The sequence below is a fragment of the Lipotes vexillifer genome, unplaced genomic scaffold, assembly GCF_000442215.2.
Source record: "Lipotes vexillifer unplaced genomic scaffold, Lipotes_vexillifer_v1.1 scaffold1176, whole genome shotgun sequence".
NCBI classification, from domain to species: Eukaryota; Metazoa; Chordata; class Mammalia; order Artiodactyla; family Lipotidae; genus Lipotes; species Lipotes vexillifer.
Genome location: NW_006795223.1, coordinates 581,062 through 606,236, shown reverse-complemented (window position 1 = coordinate 606,236; position 25,175 = coordinate 581,062). Strand labels below are relative to the sequence as shown.

Genomic DNA, 25,175 nt, shown 5'->3' with positions numbered 1-25,175 from the left:
CTTCTATTTCCTGAGGTACTTTTCAGGGAACTTGGAAGACTAAGAAAATTCAATAATATTATTGGCCTGAACATGTTTTTTAGAAGACTTCTCACATATATTTTAGAATCACACAAAATTGGAAAGTACTGTGGAGATCAATTCCATCTTACTAGTACTTGCAGAAGTCTATTTTGGTTAAATTGATAGTACCGCCACTCAATGAGATGTAGTGACTATCAACTAAAAGGAATGAATGCTAAAGTACCTTATAAATTATAATTTATTGTGTGGATACTGATTTCATTGGGGAACAAAAACATGAAACATGGACTTAACTGTAAAAGTAAACCAAGAAAACTATTACCTTCTAATGAAAAATTAAAATATATTTCCTGCGGTCATGGATCCATTAGCATTACATGACAGCATTTACTTTTAACAAATGATAAGAAAATGGAAAAGCCACATGTGTCTTCAAAAAAATTATAAATATTAAAAAATTCATCTTACAGTGGTATAAGAAGGAATTCTAGGATGATGGAAGTAATAGTAGCACAAGTTTTGATTCTTCCCATTAAAAAAAGCCACTAAGTTATTAGCTAAGCCCAAAACCCATGCCCATGGAAAACATCTATAACAAAACAGACAAGATATCCAAATGAATCCAAAGATACAAGTGAATGGGGACAAATCACCAACAGCTATAAGACTCATGTAGTAGCAGCATCTGTGTGGAAGGAAGCAATTCTCTAGACCTGAGAACAGAAGAGCCACAAAACAGTCAAAGGTATTCAAAGGAAAGAAGGGCAGGCCAATCTGAGAACAGCAGGTGAAAGTGGGAGAGTTCTGCCTATGCATGGATGATTGTAAGGGATTCACAGTAAGGTCTGAAAAAGCTGGAGCAATTTGGTCCCTACGACTTAAAAAAAAAATTATTTATTTATTTATTTATTCGGCTGCATTGGGTCTCAGTTGCAGCACGCAGGATCTTCACTGCAGCATGTGGGATCTTTCATTGCGGTGCACGGGCTTCTCTCTAGTTGTGGTACGTGGGCTCCAGAGCGTGCGGGCTCCAGGCCAGTGGTCCCCAACCTTTTTGGCACCAGGGACCAGTTTTGTGGAAGACAATTTTTCCACAGGGTGGGGGATGTGTGTGCGGGTGGGGAATGGTTCAGGTGGTAATGGGGGTGATGACTCAGGTGGTAATGTGAGCAATGTGGAGCGATGGGGAGCGGCGGATGAAGCTTTGCTCGCTCACCTGCCACTCACCTCCTACTGTGAGGCCCGGTTCCTAACAGGCTGCAGACCGGGGGCTGGGAACCCCTGCTCTAGAGCGTGCAGGTTTAGTTGCCCCACAGCATGTGAGATCTTAGTTCCCCGATCAGGGATCAAACCCACGTCCCCTTCACTGGAAGGCAGATTCTTAACCACTGGACCATCAAGGAAGTCCTTGCTATGACTTCTTAAAGGTACATGCTGATAAAGTCCTACACTGACAAGAAACTTCTGGGAACAGATTCTAAACTGAACAGGAAAGCGACAACAAAAGCAAAGTGAAGAAAATATCCAGTCAAGAGTAGGGCAGAGGTGGAAGAGGTGGGTAGGTTGGATGGGTGGGTAGGGACAACAAAGCCAGGAGATTTAACAAAGTATAAGACCATATTTTTGCACACTTCCTTATAAGAGGAAATTCTAGAGTCTTTAAGCTAGAGAAGATATCCTGATCCACTTATTCCTTCTAAATGTTCAGGAAAACTCACTTCATTAAAAAATTCAAAACAAAATAGAACTGCAGTCGAATTCCATGCAAAGCTATTATATTAACTAAAGGAGATATGGACCCATAATAACTTGTAGACCAGAGGTCCCCAACCCCTGGGCCGCAGACCAGTACCGGTCCACGGCCTGTTAGGAACCGGGCCGCACAGCACGAGGCGAGCTGCGGGCAAGCGAGCAAAGCTTCATCTGCCACTCCCCATTGCTCCTATAACCCCCGTCCATAGAAAAACTGTCTTCCACAAAACCAGTTCCTGCTGCCAAAAAAACCAGTCCCTGGGCTTCCCTGGTGGCGCAGTGGTTGAGAGTCCGCCTGCCAATGCATGGCACACGGGTCCGTGCCCCGGTCCGGGAAGATCCCACATGCCGCGGAGCGGCTGGGCCCGTGAGCCGTGGCCGCTGAGCCTGCGCGTCCGGAGCCTCTGCTCCGCAGTGGGAGAGGCCACAACAGTGAGCGCCCGCGTACCGGAGAAAAAAAACAAAACAAAACAAAAACAGTGCTATAGTCTAGTCTAATATTCTAAAGGCACATCAGAAAGAGACTATAATCTAAAATTCCAAAGTGAACTTAAAGAAATAAAAGATTTGAAAGAACAGCATAATTCAGAATTAGTAAAACTACAAACGATGACAAAGCTCAGGAAAGGATTAGAAATGAAAGAATATTCCAGAAAAGACTAAATCGAACTGCAAGGAACACAAGTTGTTGTAAATATGATACACAAAGTTCTATTTTTTGTTTTTTAAACTACACATTGAAAGGACACAATTATATACCTGAGAAAAATCAACCCAGAAAACTAACACGAAGACATAGTCAAAGGTGACAGGGAGGAAGGAAGCAGAGATGGAAGGCAAGCAGGAAGGACTGATGGAAGGAGGATGAATGAATCCTACCTTCCCTCAGACTCATCTCTGGGAGCCTGCCCTAACTTCTATGTTAGAGCTAGTTTTTCACTCTTTTACTGTATCCTTCAAAAAACAAAAGCAAAGCAAAATAACAGAAACCCTCCATATTCTGTTTTTCTTTTTTTTTAATTTATTTTTTAATTTTTGGCTGCTTGCGTCTTCACTGCTGCAAGTGGGCTTTTTCTAGTTGCGGCGAGCAAGGGCTACTCTTTGTTGTGGTGCCCGGACTTCTCATTGCGGTGGCTTCTCTTGCTGTGGAGCACAGGCTCCAGGCACGTGGGCTTCAGTAGTTGTGGCATGCGGGCTCAGTAGTTGTGGCATGCGGGCTCAGTAGTTGTGGCTCGTGGGCTCTAGAGCAGAGGCTCAGTAGTTGTGGTGCACAGGATTAGTTGCTCTGTGGCATGTGGGATCTTCCCAGACCAGGGATCGAACCTGTGTGCCCTGCATTGGCAGGTAGGTTCTTAATCACTGGGCCACTAGGGAGGTCCCAAGAAACCCTCCATATTCTGTTTAAATGAGCAGAATAACGAGGCTTGTCTGCTAACCCACCTCATTTAAGAAATTTGCCCTGGGACTTCCCTGGTGGCACAGTACATAAGAATCCACCTGACAACGCAGGCGACACTGGTTCGTTCCCTGGTCCGGGAAGATCCCACATGCCGCGGAGCACCTCAGCCCATGCGCCACAACTACTGAGCCTGCGCTCTAGAGCCCGCAAGTCACAACTACTGAGCCCGCATGCCACAACTACTGAAGCCTTAGCGCCTAGAGCCTGTAGTCCACAACAAGAGAAGCCACCGCAATGAGAAGCCCGGGCACCGCAACAAAGAGTAGCCCCTGCTCACCACAACTAGAGAAAGCCTGAAAAAATAAAAATTTGCCCTTTTCACAGATTCTGCCACCTCACTAGCCATAGTTCGTTGTTTTTTTATTTTATTTTTTTCCAGTTTATCAGATGACTGTTTTCTGCTTCCTTCCTGACGGCTTAACTGGACTAACAGCAGGCATCTGACTGAAAAATGATCTACTTCAGGCTAGCTGGTAATCTATGACTTACGACCTTACTTGAACATATGAGCTGAGCCAACCATATTTCTCAATCAGAAAGGTGCAATTGGTAAACAGAGAAAAACTGGCTTAATTAACTATGAATTGAATCTTTGAGGACCGTATATAAGAAGAGATTATGAAGAAGCCTAGGTGTAAAGAGAGTAAGCACGATAAGAAACAGACCATGAGTGAGAGATCATAAATCCGCTATAGAAAGAGATAGAGAGTTGCTGTACTAAATCCTGGACAGTTCTGAAGATCGCCCTGCACAGCCTTAACATAAACACCATTTTCCTTGAGATTGCTTGGGTCGGTCTATATTCCTTGCTACGAAAAGAGCATAATTATAATTTCTCTTCTCATCTCTAATTATTTAATTTCTTTAATTAGAAAAAAAGAAGCAAAATCTAAATCAGAGTCATGTTGTTAAATATGCTAACATATATTAGAGAAAAGACAGGTTTTAGAGGTTTTGTGGGATCCTATATAATCTTGGGAATCTGTTTTAGAAACAGAATGTGAAACTACAAATACAAAATCAGGTACAAGACCTTGGCAGGGCCCGCTGCAAATAAGATTATCCTGAAACTGAAGCTTCAGTAAATCCACCTCAGTTCTGAAATGACAACAGGGTCCTGAATTCAAATTGAAAGAGTAATATGACTTACAAATGGAAAAAGTGCTCCTGCAGGAAAATTACACTGTACTTTCATGCTTCAGTGTTGATTAAACTATAGTAGATCACGAGATGAATGTGGTTGGTCATGACTAACGTAAAAAATTTTTTTAAAGGTTAAAGAAAACAAAATAGAAAATACCAGCATGCAACATATATTGTAAGGATAAGTATTGTTTTGTAAATATATTTCAATCACACACAGGTACATGTGTACTGAGTCACGATGTAAAATTAGTTTTTTCCTTAAAAAACTGTAATGCTTTTTTACTACTTTTTGATCCGACAACAGCTTTGTAAGACTGAATGTCAAAATGGCCCACTGACTAAATTTGCCAAGGCCTGAAACTCACAGACCAGAGCCAGTGATCAGCACTCAATGAATGCATGGACTGGTTGAATGTTGGCACGATAGACCTTAGCAGTTTGAGTGGGATAAGGGCTGAAGTGATCTCTGCCCAGACTGTATGCAGAAGGGTCTCCGGCATCACCAATCTGCTGTTTGGGGGCCTCAAGGAAGGTTCTTTGCTTGCTTTCTTTTTTTTTTTTGAAGGAAGGGACCCATGTCCCCCACATCCCAACTTAGTTTGCCAGAGTCCTAATACCATGTCCTGATGTCCTAAAGAGGGGGAGGGAAAAGAAAAGTGGAATGTATGGAGAAGTGGTGATAAAACCTGTTCAAGTACATAAACCAGATACATATATTGTGAAAAATAAGTCATGCTTCTGTGGTTAGTTCTACAACAGCACCCAGAATGGCAATTTTTAAGAAAAATATAAATACTAAAAACAAAATTTTAAGAGACTACAAGAAATAAACAAAAACATGAAATTACACTCATGTGAACAGATTACCTAAAGAAGAGTTAGAAGTCAGATGAAACAAATGAAATGGTCATTAAAAATTAAGATTTACATTAGGTAAGGAAAATGCAAACGTTAAAAGCTCAGTATTAAAGGTAAAAAAGTCTGAGAGTCTTGCCTGAATCAATCATTCTAACAGTTGCAAAATGATGACTCAAATGATAATTCCTCTACATTTATGAGTTGTCATTATACTGTAAGGAGCAACATTCCCTCTTCTGCATTTTAAAATTTTATTTACAATCATTATGTACACATGGGTTTTTGTTTTATTCAATGGCCTGACATTATTCATTTTGATGGTCAAATTGTCCTGAATTTGGCTAGTGGGAGCCCCTTTCAAGCTGCCTCCTGTGTCCTTCTGATATGTCCCAATCATCGGAGCACTGAATTACTTTCTGACACTCTAAGACTTTTGCAGGCTCCCCTTATACTTTCCCTGCCCCAGCTCTCCAATCAGCTACTTCCCCAAGAAGACCTAGTTTCTTTCAGTAAACTGAAATATTTAACAGACAGATCTGGACACTGAATATGCTTAGTGCTACTGAAAATTCATTGCTTCTAGGCCCTTTCAGTAGGCAGTGCTGGGGGGATGGGGGTGGCAAAATGGCAATTTTATATGATTCAATGCAACACATAACATCATTTTAAAATTATGAGTTCATGGACTTCCCTGGTGGCACAGTGGTTAAGAATCCGCCTGCCAAAGCAGGGGACAGGGGTTCAAGCCCTGGTCTGGGAAGATCCCACATGCCGCAGAGCTACTAAGCCCATGCGCCACAACTACTGAGCCTGTGCTCTAGAGCCCATGCTCCGCAATACGAGAAGCTACCACAATGAGAAGCCCGTGCACCTTAAGAAAAAGTAGCCCCTACTTGCTGCAACTAGAGAAAGCCTGCTCACAGCAAGACCCATCGCAGCCAAAATTAATAAATAAATTTATTTTAAAAAATAATAATAAAAGAAAAAATAAAATCATGAGTTCATATTGATCCTCTAATTCCAATCCAATCCCATGGGGTTTTTCCTTGCCTTACTCTACCCTATATTTCTCTCTTCTTACAGTGAGAATCCTGGATCACATCATCATCAATATTTTTACTTATTCATTTGCTCAACCTTACAATATACCCCATATAGTTTTTAAATTGTTTATCCATAATATTATAAAAAAACAAATGTCCTAAGTAGAATTGCAGATTTGTCTGAAGTTTATTTGTCCTTAGACTGAAGGGTATACAAAATACTACTGTCTTTAAGAGTTTTTTGGATTGTTTCTTTTTCTTTTAGTAGGTTTATGTTAATAATCTAAAATACAGATAGGTTTACTTGTTTCTATTTACATTCAATTTTAGTGTTTTTCCCTTTATCAAGGTTGGTTTTGTTTTAAATTTATAAACATTATCATGGTTACAAAAATAAAACTATTATTTCTACTGAGATAAGTTCTACTTCTTCCCCCCCCTTCCCTTATATTCTGCCTGAAAGTCTGATGAGGAATAAGAATTGTCTCAAAGCAACTCCCCACAGATTAATTAAATTACAAAGGGAAAAATGACAATTTGACAGTGTAGAAATCTGTGAAACCAAGAGATCAAAGTTAATAGCACCAATAATAGCACAAACTGACATTTTATACCTTCTAATGTCAGTGAGAAGGGTACACTGTTGACTAATACTAATATTCGTGTCAAAAATATATAACTTAAACTTAATCATGAAGAAATATCAGAAAAACAAACAGGCATTTTACCAAACAACTGACCTATAATCTGAAAAAAAACAAGCTTTCTTTGAAAGATACAGAAAGGCTAAGGAAACAGTTCCAGATTTTCTGAGACTAAAAAGACATGGGAATTAAATGCAATCTGTGATACTGATTTGAATCTTGAATGAGAAGAAGTAATAAAGGCATTATTGGGACAAGTGATGAAATGTGAATATGGACTATACATTAGATAATAATAATGTATCAATGTAAAATTTGCTGAAATTGACAACTGCATTGTAGTTGTGGAAGAGAATGTTCTTGTTCTTCCAAAATATTATAATCTGGAGTATTTAGGGGAAATCAGCTTGATATGTGCAACTAACTCTAAAATGATTCAGGAAAAAATACCCTACAATCCCTACACATACTCTACACACACACGTACACAGACACACACTCACTCACATACACACAGGGATACATGGTGGGGAAAGGGAGGAATGTGGCAACATGTTAACAATTAGTGAGTGGGGGTCGGGGGATATACCTGGGTTCTTTGTGCTACTCTTTAAAGACCCTAGAGATATAATCAAATGCAACATGTTTACCTTGAGTGGTTCATGGTTCAAAAGGGGAAAAAAAATCTCTAATGTATTTCCTAAAGTAATAAACATTAGTATCAGTAAGTATGTTTTATTTTATATTAAAACATTCTCTGCTTCTGAGAATCCATTCTATTTTAAAGATTAACTACCAAAAAATTTCAGGTAACACATTTCAATAGCAATGATGTTACAATTTTAACACTTTTTCTCCCAATTCCTGTTTTTTTATGAACATGAAAATCAAAGACTATCCTTATTTTTATATAAAAATAGGTGAATATGAATCACCCATATGTAGATATTTTAAGGAAGATGTTTTTATTCCTATAAGTATAGAATTCCAGATCTGTTCTATACTTAGGAATAAAAACCAATTTTAAGAGGAGTCAAAGAAAAAACTAAGCAGGTAAAATCATTCAAAAATTATGTTTCAGACATTTTAATCACTGGCTACTTATAAATATGTTTGCTCTTCTGTTACCATTCCATTAGTACATTTCTAAAACTATTAGAAAACAGGACTAACACTTACTGTTCATTATCATCAAAAAGAAGAAAGACCAACAGTAATAGTAGATAATAGTAGTAATAGTAGAGAATAGTAGACCAATAGTAATAGTAGATTATTGCATTTACTCCTTAAACTAATCCAGTGTGGTGGATATTAACAGATCAGAAAACTGAGGTTCACTGAAATGACTTGTCTAAGCTCACCTAACTGTCTATCTTAGGATTTTGCTGACAAAGGCAATATGGGGGGAAAATTACCTTGAAAAGTATCTAAACCTCAGTAAATTAACTGTTGTTATTGTTATTATTATTATCATTTAACATATGGTTATTAGCTATACTACAGAGTTCATTGGTAATCCTCAATATTTTACTTTTCTGTTTTTTTTTTCTTAATTGTTGTAACTTGCCCTAAAATCTCTTCAAATTCACCTCCCTAAAGGGAGAGAACCCTGAATTAGGATAAAGTACCAATTTTTTCTTTTTTTTGCTGCACCAAGTGGTGCGGCTTGCAGGATCTCAGTTCCCTGACCAGGAATCGAACCCGTGCCCCTGGCAATGGAAGCTAGGAGTCCTAGCCACTGGGCCGCCAGGGAATTCCCCCCCCTTTTTTGGCCAACTTTTAAAATAAATAAATAAATAAATTCATTTATTTATTTTTGGCTGTGTTGGGTCTTCATTGCTGTGTGCAGGCTTTCTCTACTTCTCTAGCTGTGGCAAGCAGAGGCTACTCTTGGTTTCAGTGTGCAGGCTTCTCATTGCATTGGCTTCTCTTTTTGCAGAGCATGGGCTCTAGGCACGCGGACTTCAGTAGTTGTGGCTCACGGGCTCTAGAGCACAGGCTCAGTAGTTGTGGTGCACGGGCTTAGTTGCTCCGCAGCATGTGGGATCTTCCCAGACCAGAGCTCGAACCCGTGTCCCCTGCATTGGCAGGCGGATTCTTAACCACTGTGCCACCAGGAAAGCCCAGGCCAATTTTTAATACAGAGTGAATTACCTTCCATTCAATATATACCTATCAATCTTCCTTATAATAAACTAAATAAATAAAACAAATATCCATTTATGTTGCATTGAATACAGCTTTAAATAACTGAGGCTATAACGTTTCCTTATAAGCCAGACAGTTAAGACTTAAATGTCATAATAAGTTATTCCTTAGAGTTATATTTAGTTGCAGTGTTCTATTAATAGCTTAGTTTAGATAAGCCAGGCTAAGTAGCTATGTTATAGTATATTCACTTTATCTTTAAAGATGGGTAAAGTATCCTCAATGAGAACTGCTGTAAACTTTTTTTCTCCTTACATTCGTACTTTATTTTCATACTTCTCACTTTGTTTCTGGAATGTTTTTATCACAGTCATTTTGAATTCTTTCTTAAACCACTTCTTTTCACTTAGGGACACCTGTACAAGGATAATTAATATTCCAAGTGACAGACCTTGTTATCTGACAAACACAAGAAAAACTATAAATATGTAAATTCACTATATGCTACACCTTACTTCATGCTTTCACTGGCAATGTACTTTGATATGCATCTCTCAAACACTAATATTTTTTTACTCTTTCATTCAGTTAACCAGTCTCTATTAACCGGGCTCTAACACTGTTAGAAGAAATTTGGTAGTTTAAAAAAAAAATGGATTCTTACTAAAATTTCCTCAAGGTGAAAGCAATTTGATGCCTTTATCCTCACTAAATAAATAAATAACCACAAATAATAGCCTCACTATGGAATTCTCTTAATGTGAGTTGAATTCCCTATTGATGAATGATCTTCCTTGGTCTGAACAATCTGATCACTGCTTCAAAGTCTGACTACAGTTAAAATCACATATCTGGTAATGTGAAATCAGTTGTAATATTTATGTAATAGATGAGATTTAAAGGTAGACCAAAAGCACATGATATTTATACTACTTTTAAGGCTACAAATCTTTCTTCTTGGGAGCTATATTCTCAAACCTGAAAGTAAATGTAAATCAATAGATGATACAAGATTTTTTATTCTCAAAAAATGATCCCTCTTAGAAATTAACTTCAATATAATATGCTAGGTTTGATAGAGCCGAAGTTGACTCTAATACTTTAAAAACCTGGAAATTCTATTTAAATTCCTCCTGATTTCATATTGCCATGAATACAAATTACATTTTTATAGAATTTAAATTATTAAGAGATTTAAAACTTAAAGATTCCAAACTTTGAAAAACTTAAAACCTTTTGTTTTTTGGGGTTTTTTTTGTGGTACGCGGGCCTCTCACTGTTGTGGCCTCTCCCATTGCGGAGCACAGGCTCCGGACGCGTAGGCTCAGCGGCCATGGCTCACGGGCCCAGCCGCTCCACGGCATGTGGGATCTTCCCAGACCGGGGCACGAACCCGTGTCCCCTGCATCGGCAGGCGGACTCTCAACCACTGCGCCATCAGGGAAGCCCTAAACCTTTTGTTTTTTAAGGGAACATACAGACAAACTCTTCCTCTGGAACTACAGTGTATATTACTCACCATTTGATGCTGATGAACATGGAGTCAACAAACTAAGTGGGGAAAAATGTTGTCTGTTAAAGTTAGCAGCTGTGGGTGCTCCTCCAAGGGGTGCCCCAGGTCCATACATTTGACCTCCTGAAAGGTTTGAGGCAAAGTTTCCCAAATGTGTAGAAGAAGGTGTTACAGAACCATATGGTGAGTCCATATTGACAATACCTATAATGTAGAAGATAATAATAATTTATAATAGTTACCCCTAGAAAAACCTAAAATTCCAAGAGGTCCCTAATATATCCAAAATATTTTAGATTATTAAAAAAATTTCTCCTTGCTTACTTCTTCCAGTCATTCCACTCATTATTTCCCCCTTTATTTCATAAAGATAGCTATGAAAAAGAAATTACCAAGGAAAACATTTAATTTTAATTCTGACATTTTATTACTTATTATAGAATACATATAGATTTAATATTAACACTAGAATTTAAATAGGTTTGGTGGCCAAGGAGTTGTATAAAATTTTACCTTTAAAAATGTATGGGGAAGGGAGGGATCAGTAGGCAAACCACAAAGGATTTTTAAGGCACTGAAAATACTCTGGATGATAGTATAATGGTTACTATACTAGACTTTTGTTCAAACCCACAGAATGTACAGAAACAAGAATGAACCCTCATGTAAACTGCAGACTTTGATAAGGATGTGTGACTGTAGGTTCATCAACTGTAACAAAAATACCATTCTGAATTGGGATGTAGTAATAAAGGAGGCTATGCCTGTGTGAAGGCAGGGGGTATATGGAAAACCCCTGTACTTTTCTCTCAATTTTGTTGTGAACTTAAGACTGCTACTAAAATAAAAAAACAAAAACAAAACCGAAAAAAACCCACAAAACTAAAAACAAACCAAAAAAAAAACTATAGGAGAAAAAAAAAGATTGTAGCTATACTTTTTTTTTTTTTTTTTTTTTGGGGTACGCGGGCCTCTCACTGTTGTGGCCTCTCCCGTTGCGGAGCACAGGCTCTGGACGTGCAGGCTCACGGGTCCAGCCGCTCCGCGGCATGTGGGATCTTCCCGGACCGGGGCACGAACCCGTGTCCCCTGCATCGGCAGGTGGACTCTCAACCACTGTGCCACCAGGGAAGCCCCTGTAGCTATACTTTTATAATAGAGAGATCGACAATCAGCATCTTAACTAAGTGGCCATGCTTTCCATAGATAAGAGAAGGACAATCTGTCACTGAGTGCCTCCTGATACAATGCAGTGTGAGATTTAAACATTACCTATCTGATGTTCCTGCTAGAAATGTTTAACCAGAATGTAACCACAGATTGAGAAAACAGGTGAATCTGAAATGCAGGACATTCTTCAGTACAACTGGACTCTTCAAAGGATTCAATGTCAAGAAGAAGAAGAACAAAAGAAGGTGGTGAGATGTTTTAGACTGTGGGAGACATAACAGCCAAAAGCAATGTGTGAATCTTGATTGGTTGGATCAAAAGGAGAAAAAAAAAGAAACATACAGGCATAAAGGGTATATTTGGGATGATGGTACTATATATTGGGTGCTATTACTGAATTAATGTTAATTTCTAGGGTGTAGAAATAGTGGTATAGCTGTAAAGGCAAACGTGCCTATGTTGACCTGAATCTAATACTTCCCTCTGATAGACTCTTAAGTTAAACTTCATTGCTAATTTTGGCTCTAATCAACTGTACACCCCAAAACCTTACCTCCCGATGGAGCACGGCTTTTTTCTATACTTTTCCACAAAACAAGAATTTATTTCTTTTTTCTCTAGATCTTAATTTTAGTCTTTCTTAACACATTACCTAGATTTCACATTTTTTGAAAAGTGAAGTATTTTCACTAAATTCCAACTCTACAAAAATGAAATATAAAAGCATTTCCAATTAATCCCCAAAATATACAAACAGCTCATGCAGCTCAATATCAAAAAAAACAAACAACCCAATCGAAAAATGGGCAGAAGATTTAAATAGACATTTCTTCAAAGAAGACATACAGATGGCTAAAATCACATGAAAAAACGCTCAACATCACTAATTATTAGAGAAATGTAAATCAAAACTACAATGTGGTATCACCTCATACCGGTCAGAATGGTCATCATCAAAAAATCTACGAACAATAAATGCTGGAGAGGGTGTGGAGAAAATGGAACCGGCCTACGCTGTTGGTGGGAATGTAAACTGGTACAGCCACTATGGAGAACAGTATGGAGGTTCCTTAAAAAACTAAAAGCAGAGCTACCATATGATTCAGCAATCCCACTCCTGGGCATATATCCAGAGAAAACCGTAATTCGAAAAGATACACGCACCCCAATGTTCACTGCAGCACTGTTTACAATAGCCAGGATATGGAAGCAACCTAAATGTCCATCAATGGAGGAATGGGCAAAGAAGATGTGGTACATATACACAATGGAATATTACTCAGCCATAAAAAAAGAACGAAATAATGCCATTTGCAGCAACATCAATGGACCTAGAGATTGTCATACTGAGTGAAGTCAGACAGAGAAAGACAAATATCATATACTGCTTATATGTGGAATCTAAAAAAAGAGTACAAATGAACTTATCTATGAAACAGAAATAGAGTTACAGATGTAGAGAACAAACTTACAGTTACCAGGGGGTAAGGGGCAGGGAGGGACAAATTGGGAGATTGGGATTGATATATACACACTACTAGACATAAAATAGATAACTAATAAGAACCTACTGTATAGCACAGGGAACTCTACTCAATGCTCTGTTATGGCCTATATGGGAAAAGAATCCAAAAAAGAGTGGATATATGTATAACTGATTCACTTTGCTGTACACCTGAAACTAACATAACACTGTAAATCAACCACACTCCAATAAAAATTTTTAAAAAATAAAAAAATGAAAAAAGTAAAAGCATTTCCAATGTACTAATTAGCATATGAAGCTTTTACAACCAAATTATATTCATTCTATTTAGTATTTAGAAAGTGTTTTTGAAAGTACATGAAAATATTTCAATCAACCCCCAGCAAGGAAATATTTACTGACCATGTTCTTTACACTATATTTATGTGTTACAGAAATAGGTAAAAATAACAATCAGTTCCCATTCTATTTAGAAATTTTTAGTCCCAGAATGTCATCTCTTCAATAACACATAACAAGTTGGCAACCTTTCTGTAAAGGGATAAATAATAAATAGTTTTAGGCTGTCAGCAGAGCATGGAAGCAGCCATAACACAATATGTAAATGAATGGGCATAGATGTATTTCAATAAAACTTTTATTTATGAACACTGAAATTTGAACGCACTATTTAATTTTTTAAAAATTATTTATTTATTTTTGGCTGCATCGAGTCTTAGTTGCGGCACGTGGGCTTCTCTGTAGTTGTGGTGCACGGGCTCCAGAGTGCGTGGGCTCTCTAGCTGCAGCACCAGGACTTAGTTGCCCCGTGGCATGTGGGATCTTAGTTCCCCGACCAGGGACTGAACCCACATTCCCTGCACTGGAAGGCGGACTCTTAACCACGAGACAACCAGGGAAGTTCTGAATGTACTATTTTTTGTGTCACATATTATTCTTTTTAAAAATTAAAAAAAAATTTTTTTTTAAATCTTACATAATTGATATAACTCAATTAAAAAAACCCACAAATGTAAAATCAGGTAGTATGCCATACTTGGCACATGGACCATAGTTTGTCTATCTCTTGCATGAAATTATCTTTATTTTTATTTTATTATTGCTTTAATGGTAGACCTTTTTTTAACATCTTTATCGGAGTATAACTGCTTTACAATGGTGTGTTAGTTTCTGCTTTATAACAAAGTGAATCAGCTATACATATACATATTTCCCCATATCTCTTTCCTCTTGCATCTCCCTCCCACCCTCCCTATCCCACCCCTCTAGGTGGTCACAAAGCACGGAGCTGATCTCCCTGTGCTATAAGGCTGCTTCCCACTAGCTATCTATTTTACATTTGGTAGTGTATATATGTCCATGCCACTCTCTCACTTAGTCCTAGCTTACCCTTCCCCCCTCCCCATGTCCTCAAGTCCATTCTCTACATCTACGTCTTTATTCCTGTCCTGCTCCTAGGTTCTACAGAACCACATTTTTTTTCCAATTCTATATATACGTGCATACAGTATTTGTTTTCCTCTTTCTAATTACTTCACTCTGTATGACAGACTCTAGGTCCATCCACCTCACTACAAATAACTCAATGAAATTATCTTTAATTATTTGAAATATTCATATTAAAACACAAAGCTTGGGCTTCCCTGGTGGCGCAGTGGTTGAGAGTCCGCCTGCCGATGCAGGGGACACAGGTTCGTGCCCCAGTCCGGGAAGATCCCACATGCCGCGGAGCGGCTGGGCCTGTGAGTCATGGCCGCTGAGCCTGCGTGTCCGGAGCCTGTGCTCCGCAACGGGAGAGGCCACAACAGTGACAGGCCCGCGTACCGCAAAAAAAAAAAAACAAAAAAAACCAAAAACCACAAAGCTCAAAATGCAACTTGGTATCCTGGACACTGCAACAGAAAAAGAACATTATTGGAAAAACTGTGTAATCTGAATAAAGTCTGTAGTCCAGTTAATTGTACTGTACCAATATGAATTTCTTAGTTTTAATAAATATATGGTGTAAGAATGTTTACTTAGGGGAAATTGGGGTAATTATAGAAGATCTCTTCTATAAATCTGAAAATATTTCAAAGTAAAAAGTTAAAAAAGAAAAAGCAGTCACTCAAAACCAGATCTTTAGATCCTCTTTAGATATCAGCACTGCCTAACAGAACTTTTTATGTTAACAGATGTGTTCAGTATCTGGGCTCTCCAATATTGCAGCTACCAGCCATTATGCGCTTATCAAGGAAGCACTTGAAATATGACCAGCCTACAGCCACAATGGAAAACAATAAGGGGGATCCTCAGAAAATTAAAAATAGAACTACCACATGATCCAGCAATTCCACTTCTGGAACTATATCCAAAAGAAACACAAACACTAACTCAAAAAGATACCTACACTTCCATGTTCATAACAGCATTATTTACGATAGCTAAGACATGGAAAAAACCTAAGTATCCATCCATGGATGAATGGATAAAGAAGCTGTGGTATGTATACATATATGTATACATACCACACACATACACACACACAATGGGATATTACTTAGTCATAAAAAAAACCACAAAAAAACACGAGGAAATCCTGCCATTTCTGACAAAATGGATGGGCCGTGAGGGCATTATGCTAAGTAAAATAAGTCAGACAGAGAAAGACAAAAACTGTATGATCTCACTTATATGTGGAATCTCAAACAAACAAACTCATAGAAAAAGAGATCAGATTTGTGGTTACTAGAGGTGGAGGTGGGGTGGGGGGGAACTGGAGGAAGGTGGTCAAAAGGTACAAACTTCCAGTTACAAGATAAGTAAGTATTAGGGATGTAATGTGCAACATAGTAACCATAGTTAACACTGTTGTATGATACATAGGAAAGCTGTTAAGAGAGACTAAATCCTAAGAGCTCTCATCACAAGGAAAAATATTTTTTCCTTTTTCTTTTTTTAAAAAAATTGTATCTAAAGGAGATGATGAATGCTAACTAAATTTACTGCCGCAGTTATATCACAATGTATGTAAGTCAAACCATTATGCTCGACACCTTAAACTCATATACAGTGATGTACATCAATTACATCTCAACAAAACTGGGAAAGAATTTTAAAAATGGCCAGCTTGACTGAGATGAATTTTTAATTTTATTAAATTTAAATAGCACACATAGTTAGTGCCTACCCTTTTGAACTATGTAGCTCTATATTTTTCTCATTATTTTTAAAACAAAACAGACAGTCGGAAGTGAAATCAAATTTTAAAAATCTTTGGTAATTATTTTTTATTTGAACTAAAAGCAAACTTTTGATGGCATTATCTTATTAAATTAAAATATGAGGGGCTTCCCTGGTGGCGCAGTGGTCGAGAGTCCGCCTGCTGATGCAGGGGATACGGGTTTGTGCCCCGGTCTGGGAAGATCCCACATGCCGCAGAGCAGCTGGGCCCGTGAGCCATGGCCGCTAAGCGTGCGCATCCGGAGCCTGTGCTCCGCAACGGGAGAGGCCACAACAGTGAGAGACCCGAGTACCGCAAAAAAAAAAAAAAAAAAAAAAAAAGAGAGAGAGAGAGAGACTTTTAAAATTCTTTATTTATTTTAAAAATATTTTTATTTATTTATTTATTTGGCTGCGCCCGGTCTTAGTTGCGGCATGTGGGATTTATTTCCTTGACCAGGGGTGGAACCCGGGCCCCCTGCATTGGGAGTGTAGAGTCTTAACCACTGGACTACCAGGGAAGTCCCCTTTTCCTTACTTTGAGAGAGAAAAATATACCTGATGAATAAATTTATTTATAGTAAATTTAAGATAAAAATCCATTACAGCTTCTAAAAAGATTTAAAAAATAATAATGCCATACTGGACACAGTCAATACAATAGCATCTGAATTAGTACTACTGTCTGTCTATCTGACCCAGTCACAGAGTGTAAAAGTATTAGAAAATAACCAAGCGTTTCAACATCATTTGTATAAATGAGCAGCTGCAGAATGTCAGAAAATACAAACTTACCTGAGGGACTTGGAGCAGGTCTCTGTAATGGTGGTCTAAAACCTGGAGCTTTGGAAGTATCAGACTGATGTAAAAGATCTGAATTTGGCAAATATGAGGATTTTCCTGATAGCATAGATTCTGGTGTTGACTGAGATGAAACAACAGATCCTCCCCAGAAGGCATGAGCAGAAGTAGGGCTATTTTCAAACAATGTGCTAAAGGGCCCAAATGGTAAGGGGGCACTGAAATTGGGAGCAATAGGCTTATTTGCTGGATGTATTGAATTTTGACAAGCACTTTGTGTACTTAAGGTCGAAGGTAGCTGAACAGAAGAGGGAACACTGTGAGGTCTTTTAATGTGATTGACACTGAGGACTGCAACAGATGAATTTTGCACAGGAGCTGGATTCTTGTGAGGGGCAGCTGTGCCATGAGAGGGTGGTCTAATAGCAGGGGGTTCCATTTTAGGCGGAGGCTGGGAGCATCCCATTTGTGTCTGAGGCATAGGGTAAGTCACTGGGGCAGTAGAAGGCACCACCACTGGAGCAGAACTTGTTGTTACTAAAGGAGGAACAGTCATTCTAACTTCCGGGGGAGGAACCTGAGACTGCTGAAGAGGTGGTCTTGGCTCCTGAGAAACAGATCCCAGAGGTTGCTGCTGAGTAGAATGAACTGATGAACTCCCAGAAGAACTGCTGCTGTTTGGAGGTCTACTGTTTGTTGTTTCTACTACTGGTGGACTACCTGCTTCCTGTTCAGAGGAAGATGCCCCTTTATTTGGAGATGCTGTTCCACAATCCAAAGGGCTGTTTCTAGAAACCCCTCCTGGCTGGGCTGGTGGTGATGGGGAAGATGGGGATGATACTGGGTAGTGTTCTTTGGCAGTAGGCATAGGATATGTGGCATTTGTGGGTGCAGTGCTGTTGTTACTTGCTGTGGTTGTGACTGTTGTTGTGGTGGCATTGGATGTCTTCACAACTGTGACAAAAAGCTGCCTTCTAACAGAAGGTGAACTTGGACTGCCATTTGTAGATGTACCAGGCACCGTTGAAGCTGATGAACTGGTTGTAGTTGTTGGACTTGAAGTTAAAGAACCTGCTGAATTCACCTGAGAACCACTGCTATTCTGATTGCTATGGCGAGGCACCATGTGAGGCTTAGGCGAGTTAGTAGCTCTGGCAGGGCTCAAAGGCCTGACAGGAAAAGGACCCCAAGTGGATTGAGCTGGTGGAAAAGTACCTCCAAAGTGCGTCATGGGCAACCTTGGTGGACGGATCTGCTGGAAAGTCTGAGCAGCAAGCAAAGCATGTGCAAACTGTGGAGGAGGATATGCTAATGGAAGAGAAACTGGAAAACCAGGCCTCACATTATTCACTGGGTTCTTAATGGTTTTGTGAGTAGATGCAGAAGAAATTGCAGGCACAGTGAGTGCTGTGGCAGTTTGAGATGTTGATGACAGAGCTACAGTCGTCATTTTAATTCCCATTAAGGAACTGTTAGCAGCAGTGGTGGTAGGTGCTGATGACCCAATTTTGGAATTTGCTGAGGAGCTTTTCAAACGATTCTTTGGAATAAGTTCATCAATTTCTTTGTCTGGATCCTTGATCAGAGCATTGATCAACTGAGTTGCTTGTCTTGTTGATTCAGTGCCACCCCTATAAGTTGACAAAAAAAAAAAAAAAATAGGTCCAATTTCCCCTTTTTAATATATGTAAAGCCTAAATTAATTCATGTGTGTATGTGTATGTACACACATACAGAGAACAGATAAAAGTTAAGAAGCAATTTTCTGACTATTTTTGAGGTATTATGCAAACAAAGCAATAAACTGTCCTGACACACCACTATATTTTTCAAAGGAAAAGTAAATGACTTCTTTTCCCAAAAATTTAATTTCACTATTGTTTCTTCAGACTAAGCAATCATCTTCCTACTGTGAAATACATTCTAGACAGAAAAAGCACTGCACTTAAAATCCTACGTAATCCATGTTGTTACCATGAAGTTAAACAGCTGATCAATATTAAAAGCAGTACAAATAAGCAAGAAAAATAATACCACTGAGTAAGAAAATAGTATTTTATTTTAAATCCTGGTAGCTAAGATGACCCCATTTATATTTATTAGTGGTTTCTCTATTAGTAGAGTGATTATTATAATTCTTTTGGACAGATGTCTCAAAATGAGAGAAGAATCCTGATAATTACAACAATGGCCATAAGGTCAAACCCCAGTCTTGGATGATCAAGAAAATATTTGATTGAAAGGAAAGCCTTATGGAGACCCTAAGGGGAAAATTACTTATAAAGGGTATCTACTTCCCCTCTTTGGATAAGGCAAGTTGTGACTACACCTATCCCAGGGGAGGGATAAACAAGATAGGAGAAGGGGATAAGTGCAAAACAGAGCTGGTTAATTGCCTCCTTCCTCTTGAGACAGGCTAAAAAACTATCTGTCCTTCTATTACTGGGAAGGGCACCTGTCTCTCACAACCAAATTTATGATTTCTTAGAACATCATCTTTACTCTAAGGGTATTCAGGCACAGACATGTTCAAGTATTCAATTTAAAACAAATATCCACTTCAGATTTAAACCTATTACTGAGCTCATATTCTAAGGATACAATCTCAGAATAACAAATCTCAAATGCTAATTTAAGAGAAAGATGGAAAACTACAGATTAGAATGTGTTAGAAACCCATTCTTTCTTAAAAAGAAGTTTTTAAGAATGTCATATTAAAAGTTTATATAAGGAAAAGATTATTCAAACCTTTGCCATACACACAGAAGAAAAAATTCCTTTAAAGCCCTTTGAAATACTTCACAAGAGCATATAAATAAGAAAAAAAAAACTGTAAAGGTTATCTTAAACACGAATCAAATACCCATTTAAAAAAGTATGCTATTAAATACAAAGTTCCATTGAAAACTCAAATGCTTATGTATATTGATAATTAAGCTCTAGTGCAATAAAATACAAAAGAAAAAAACCGCAAGAGACAAAATTTTGCCTTATAGTTATTATCCGGTCTCCTGTCTTGTCTTTCTGCTTATCAATATCTATGTGTGCACCAGTGAACTCCCGAATAGCATTAATGTTACAGCCTCCTCTTCCAATCACTCTGGATATCACAGTTGATGGAACAGATACTTTCTTTGACCTGTTTAACAGTTGCAAAAATAAATTAAGATAAATCATAATTATCAGTGGTTGTAATTAAAATAAGTATTACTAAAATATGTTTCTGTAAATGCAGAATATTGCCGAATAAGCCTCTTCTATCCACTCTCACTCTAAGTGATAAAAGGCAACTAAGAGCCACAGAAAAAAGAGAGAGAGAGAGCTTTACCACAGCTTCTCATCTCATTACCAAAAACTGTCTGCTTTTTTGACTTTCGTCCTTCATTAATATCTGTGACGCACATACATGTAGATATACGCTGTGTTAATGCAAATACTAATGGCAAATAAAAGACAGGGGTTCCTGCCCACATATACTGACTATGTAGAAACCAAGTAAGAAAACTACAACACGATGTTGTAAGTGCTCTAATAGGGTATCATAAAGACACATTGGTTGGGGCATCTAATCTACCCCAAGGAGTCAAGAAAGGCTTCTTGTGGGTACCTCTGGGTGTTTGACTCATATTCTTGTTTTTATTCCCTAATATATAACTGAAAGGATGACACTAAAAATTCATTGTTGCCCTGCATTCTTCTAGAGTCATTAAAATGATTATCCACAAATAATGGAAACTTGCTAAGGGATGTTTAGTTGTGTGAGGAAAGAGAAAAGCCTGCTGGAATTCCAAAAAAGCAAAACCCACCTAACACCTACAAAATTACATTACAATTTTAAACATTCAGATTAAGGAAAGGTAGATATAAATTTCTGACAAGTCTAAATTAAAGAATACTTCTAAAAGAAAAACAGTATAACTCTCAATAAAAAGAAGGAGCCAACTGTGCTTCAATGAATAAGTAAACTATTTATTTAGAATAGATTAAATATGAAATTATACGTTATTTTTTTAAATGGTAAGGTATGATCCCTGCCCTTTTGTATACATAACTAAGTTACTTGATAATTCCTTTTTCCCTAAAGGACATAATAATCAGTCAGTGATCATTACTTTAAGTTAGTTAAGAATTTGCTTGCATACTACAATATAAAATACATGCAGGAAAACTGAATTCTCTTACTTTTGTACAGAGAGTATTCTGATGTTGTGATTTCAGTTAGTTCAAAAGAATGTGTGTGAGACAGAGAAAGAGATAAAGATAGAAATGGGGGTTGAGGGGAAGTGTTGGCCCAAAATAAGATAAAAAATGTACAGTACATCTTGAGATTACCAGTAATAAGCTTGGTTCACTACAGATTTTGTTTTAAAACAATCAAAAGTTTAGTTTTTTGATGGAATTTCTGGAGAGTTCCTTAAAATAGGTTATCAAAGATTTATAATGGATCACATCCTTTCTAGGTCTGTGGTATCTTACCACCTTTTAGTTTCTGGGATGTTGTTTTACTTTTTAATACATATTATTTAAAAATTCCAAGCAAAATATTTTAGTCCTAAAACCCCTGAAATAAAGGTATCCTATGATTTGAAGACAAGAATAGTTTAAAACCAATACTTAATTCATTCTCCAAATATTTACAAGTATGTAGTAGACACTACATATTGGGCTCTGAGGTTACAAAGCTGAACAAGACAATATCACCTTAAATAAATTAGCTCACTACCAAATACCAATACCTATGGGGGTCAAGCAGACACCACAACGATCTAACTTTTTATGTAAAATTTCTCACTTTTAGAAGTGTTAACATACACTTTTTTTTTCCATCTAAAATATAGTATAGGTTGTCTCTGTTGGCCAGATGCAGCCTTGGGCCACCAGTTTGTTTGCAACCACTGGAAGAGTTAGGGGAATTTAACAGTAAAGTAAACTATGCTTCATTGTGAAATAGAGCACATATAAAAATGAGAAAAACAATCAAAGAAATAATCAGTCACCTTCTTACAACTTCTTTCCATCCTTCTTCCCTCTTTTGTCCACGCTTAGGACTTGCTACTGTTAATTTCCCATTTGGAGAGGAAAGGGGAGATGGACCAGATTTTGTGCAAGTGGAAAGAGAATTACTGGTCACTTCACTGATAGTCTCTGACAATCTTTAACAGGGAGGAAAAACACATTAAATATAGAAGAGATGTAGAATTTTTAATGATAAAGGCAATCTACTACATGATTTTATTCTTTATTTTAAGAATACTATGATGAATAAATGAGAAATTTATTTTTCACTTTTTAATACTTAGCATAATATGAAGGGCCAATTTTAAGAAGATATTATCTAGAGGTCAAATTTAGCAGAACTGAAATATAATAATAATCCCTATTATTATTGAGAAACCATAATCAATACTTTTCATGGGTTGAGTTTAACAACCAAAATGAAGAAATTACACAGTAATTCTTTTTTTTTTGCGGTACACGGGCCTCTCACTGTTGTGGCCTCTTCCGTTGCGGAGCACATGCTCCAGACGCACAGGCTCAGTGGCCATTGCTCATAGGCCCAGCCGCTCTGCGGCATGTGGGATCTTCCCGGACCGGGGCACGAACCCGTGTCCCCTGCATCGGCAGGCGGACTCTCAACCACTGCGCCACCAGGGAAGCCCCACAGTAATTCTTTAATTCAAATGAAATCATGCCTTCTTTAGAACAAAGACAAACCCTTATTTTGTCAGTTGTTCATCTACCTGCTTTACTAAACAATTCAGCAACAAAGTGTTTCATAATGATACTATAAATAAAATGAAAATTGGAACTAACTTTATTGAAGCCTTGCCAGAAACAGATTTTCTCTCCTCCTTTGGAAATGTAACCAGAACTGATGGCTGCTTCTTGCTGGTCACAGTGGTGGTGACCATAGCAGGTGAATGATTGTCACTCTTTCGGCTGCTGTTGCTGTTACTACTTTCATCACTGCAACTGGAAATTCTCATGTTATCACTGTCTCCACTCTCGCTGGTACTGCTGCTCTTGGACTCTCCATTCACCTTCTCTGGCTGACTGTATGAGATTGGTAGTGGATCATCAAATATAATTTGAACATTTTCTGGAGTAATTTTATTTTTCCTGTTTTTCCTCTTTGAACTGGTTGTAGTTATGGTATTGTTTCTTTTACCATGGGAACCTGCCAAAGTGGTCCAGGTTGCAGATATACCTATGGTAGTAGTGGTTGTGGCACTTGGAGGCTCTGTCAAGACTTCAGGCTCATCTGTAGAAGTAGCAATACTGAATTAGCAAGTTCTAGCGTTCTTCGCATATATGTAGATTTAAGCACCCGACAAAAATAAGCGCTGAATTTACTTTACTACTACTATTAGATATAAAGTTATCAGTCATTCCAGCATTCACTGGTAATGAGATGGATATGATTGATCTATTCCCTCTGTCCCTAAGTTCTAAACAATGCATAGTAGGCAGTTATAAAAAATATTTCGGGGACACTTTGGGAAATATGAATATGTACTGTGTATTACATATTATTACATAATTATTAAATTTCTTAAGTGTAATAATGTTATTGTGGTTATGTAAAATAATGTTCTTTTTCTGGGAAACACTGCTCAAGTATTTTGGGGTAATTTCGTATGATGTATACAACATATATAAGACTATTCAAAAAAAGAGAGAGGAAAAAAGATAAACAAACGTGCCAAAATGTTATATGAATCTAGGTGACTTACAGGTGCTCATTATACTAATCCTTAAACTTTTTTGTAGTTTGAAATTTTTCAAAATAAAAGGCTGGAGGAGGGGGAAATTAACACACACACACAGCATAAATATTTGGTGGTTTAATGACAATGGTTCTTTCTAACAATATCCTCATCTCAAATAATTTTTTAGTTAGAACCTAGTTAAAAATAATTCTCTCATTTAAGAAAAATCTGAATATGGTCTTGACTGTAGATGAAATTATGGAATTACTGTTAATTTTTTAAGGTATTATAAATGGTATTGCAATTATGTAAGCAAATGTCATTCCTTGGATGTGTGCTGATGTTTTATAGGTGCGATGTCAGATGTCTGCAATTTACTTTCAGATGGCTTAGGAAAAAACTATGTAAGTATATTTAGAGAAAAAGATAAAGCAAATATAGTAAAATGTTTATTTTTAAATTAGGTGAAGGGTATTTCAGGTGTTTGTTTCATTATTCTTTCAACTTGTGTGTAGGTTTGAAATTCTTTATAATAAAAAGCTGGGAAGAGTCAATAAATGAAAACAGCATATGAATACTTTAGGCCTTAATAACGCAGAGATCTTTTTTCACCTTAAGTTACTGATATTTAAGGAAATATAATTTTGAGTAGAATGTATTACATGAAACAAATTAGACGGTTTAGAGAAAATACCTTCAACTTTATGCTTTTCTTTTTCTTGAGCAGCTTGGAGTTCAAAGTTTTCTTTATTTTTGGCTTCAATCTCTTCTAGTTTTCTTCTTTGTTCTTCTTTTTTCTTTCTTCTCTTCTCCTTTCTCTTTTCTCTTTTTGCAGCCAAAGCCAGCCTCCGGCTTTCTTCCCTTAACTGTTAAAGAATCAATAAAACAGAATTATAACACTGGAATTTACCTTGGAAAAAAGTTGTCACATAATGTCATTTTATCATTAAGGGTACTGGGATACCATACAATTCAAAGTCATCTTAGTTCAATTCATTGTTTGACCAAGATCATACTCAAATCACTGTAAAGAGAAAATAATATTTTTAAATGTCAAGATCAAATTAATGATAAAAGACAACCTAATTTCAAAATGGATGAATGATAAAGATATACATAACTTCATAATCACTATGGAAATATAAATTAAAATAACAAGCTACCATGTTTTGTTCATTAATTTGGGAAAATTAAAAAAGATATCAGCTAGCAGAAGTTTG

The 25,175-nt window shown here is 37.5% G+C and overlaps 1 protein-coding gene across 3 annotated transcripts in view; it reads right to left on the bottom strand.

Annotated features, from left to right (window-relative positions):
• Positions 1–25,175, bottom strand: part of ANKRD17 (ankyrin repeat domain 17) — a 157,254-nt gene that overhangs the window by 5,169 nt on the left and 126,910 nt on the right. For all 3 annotated transcript variants that reach the window (XM_007467569.1, XM_007467571.1, XM_007467570.1), the window contains 6 exons: positions 24,650–24,821; positions 23,060–23,507; positions 22,243–22,398; positions 20,235–20,384; positions 17,240–18,876; positions 10,594–10,791 (listed from right to left, as the gene is read on the bottom strand). In XM_007467569.1, the coding sequence (XP_007467631.1) occupies positions 10,594–10,791; positions 17,240–18,876; positions 20,235–20,384; positions 22,243–22,398; positions 23,060–23,507; positions 24,650–24,821 (2,761 nt within the window). The remainder of the gene's footprint in view (positions 1–10,593; positions 10,792–17,239; positions 18,877–20,234; positions 20,385–22,242; positions 22,399–23,059; positions 23,508–24,649; positions 24,822–25,175) is intronic.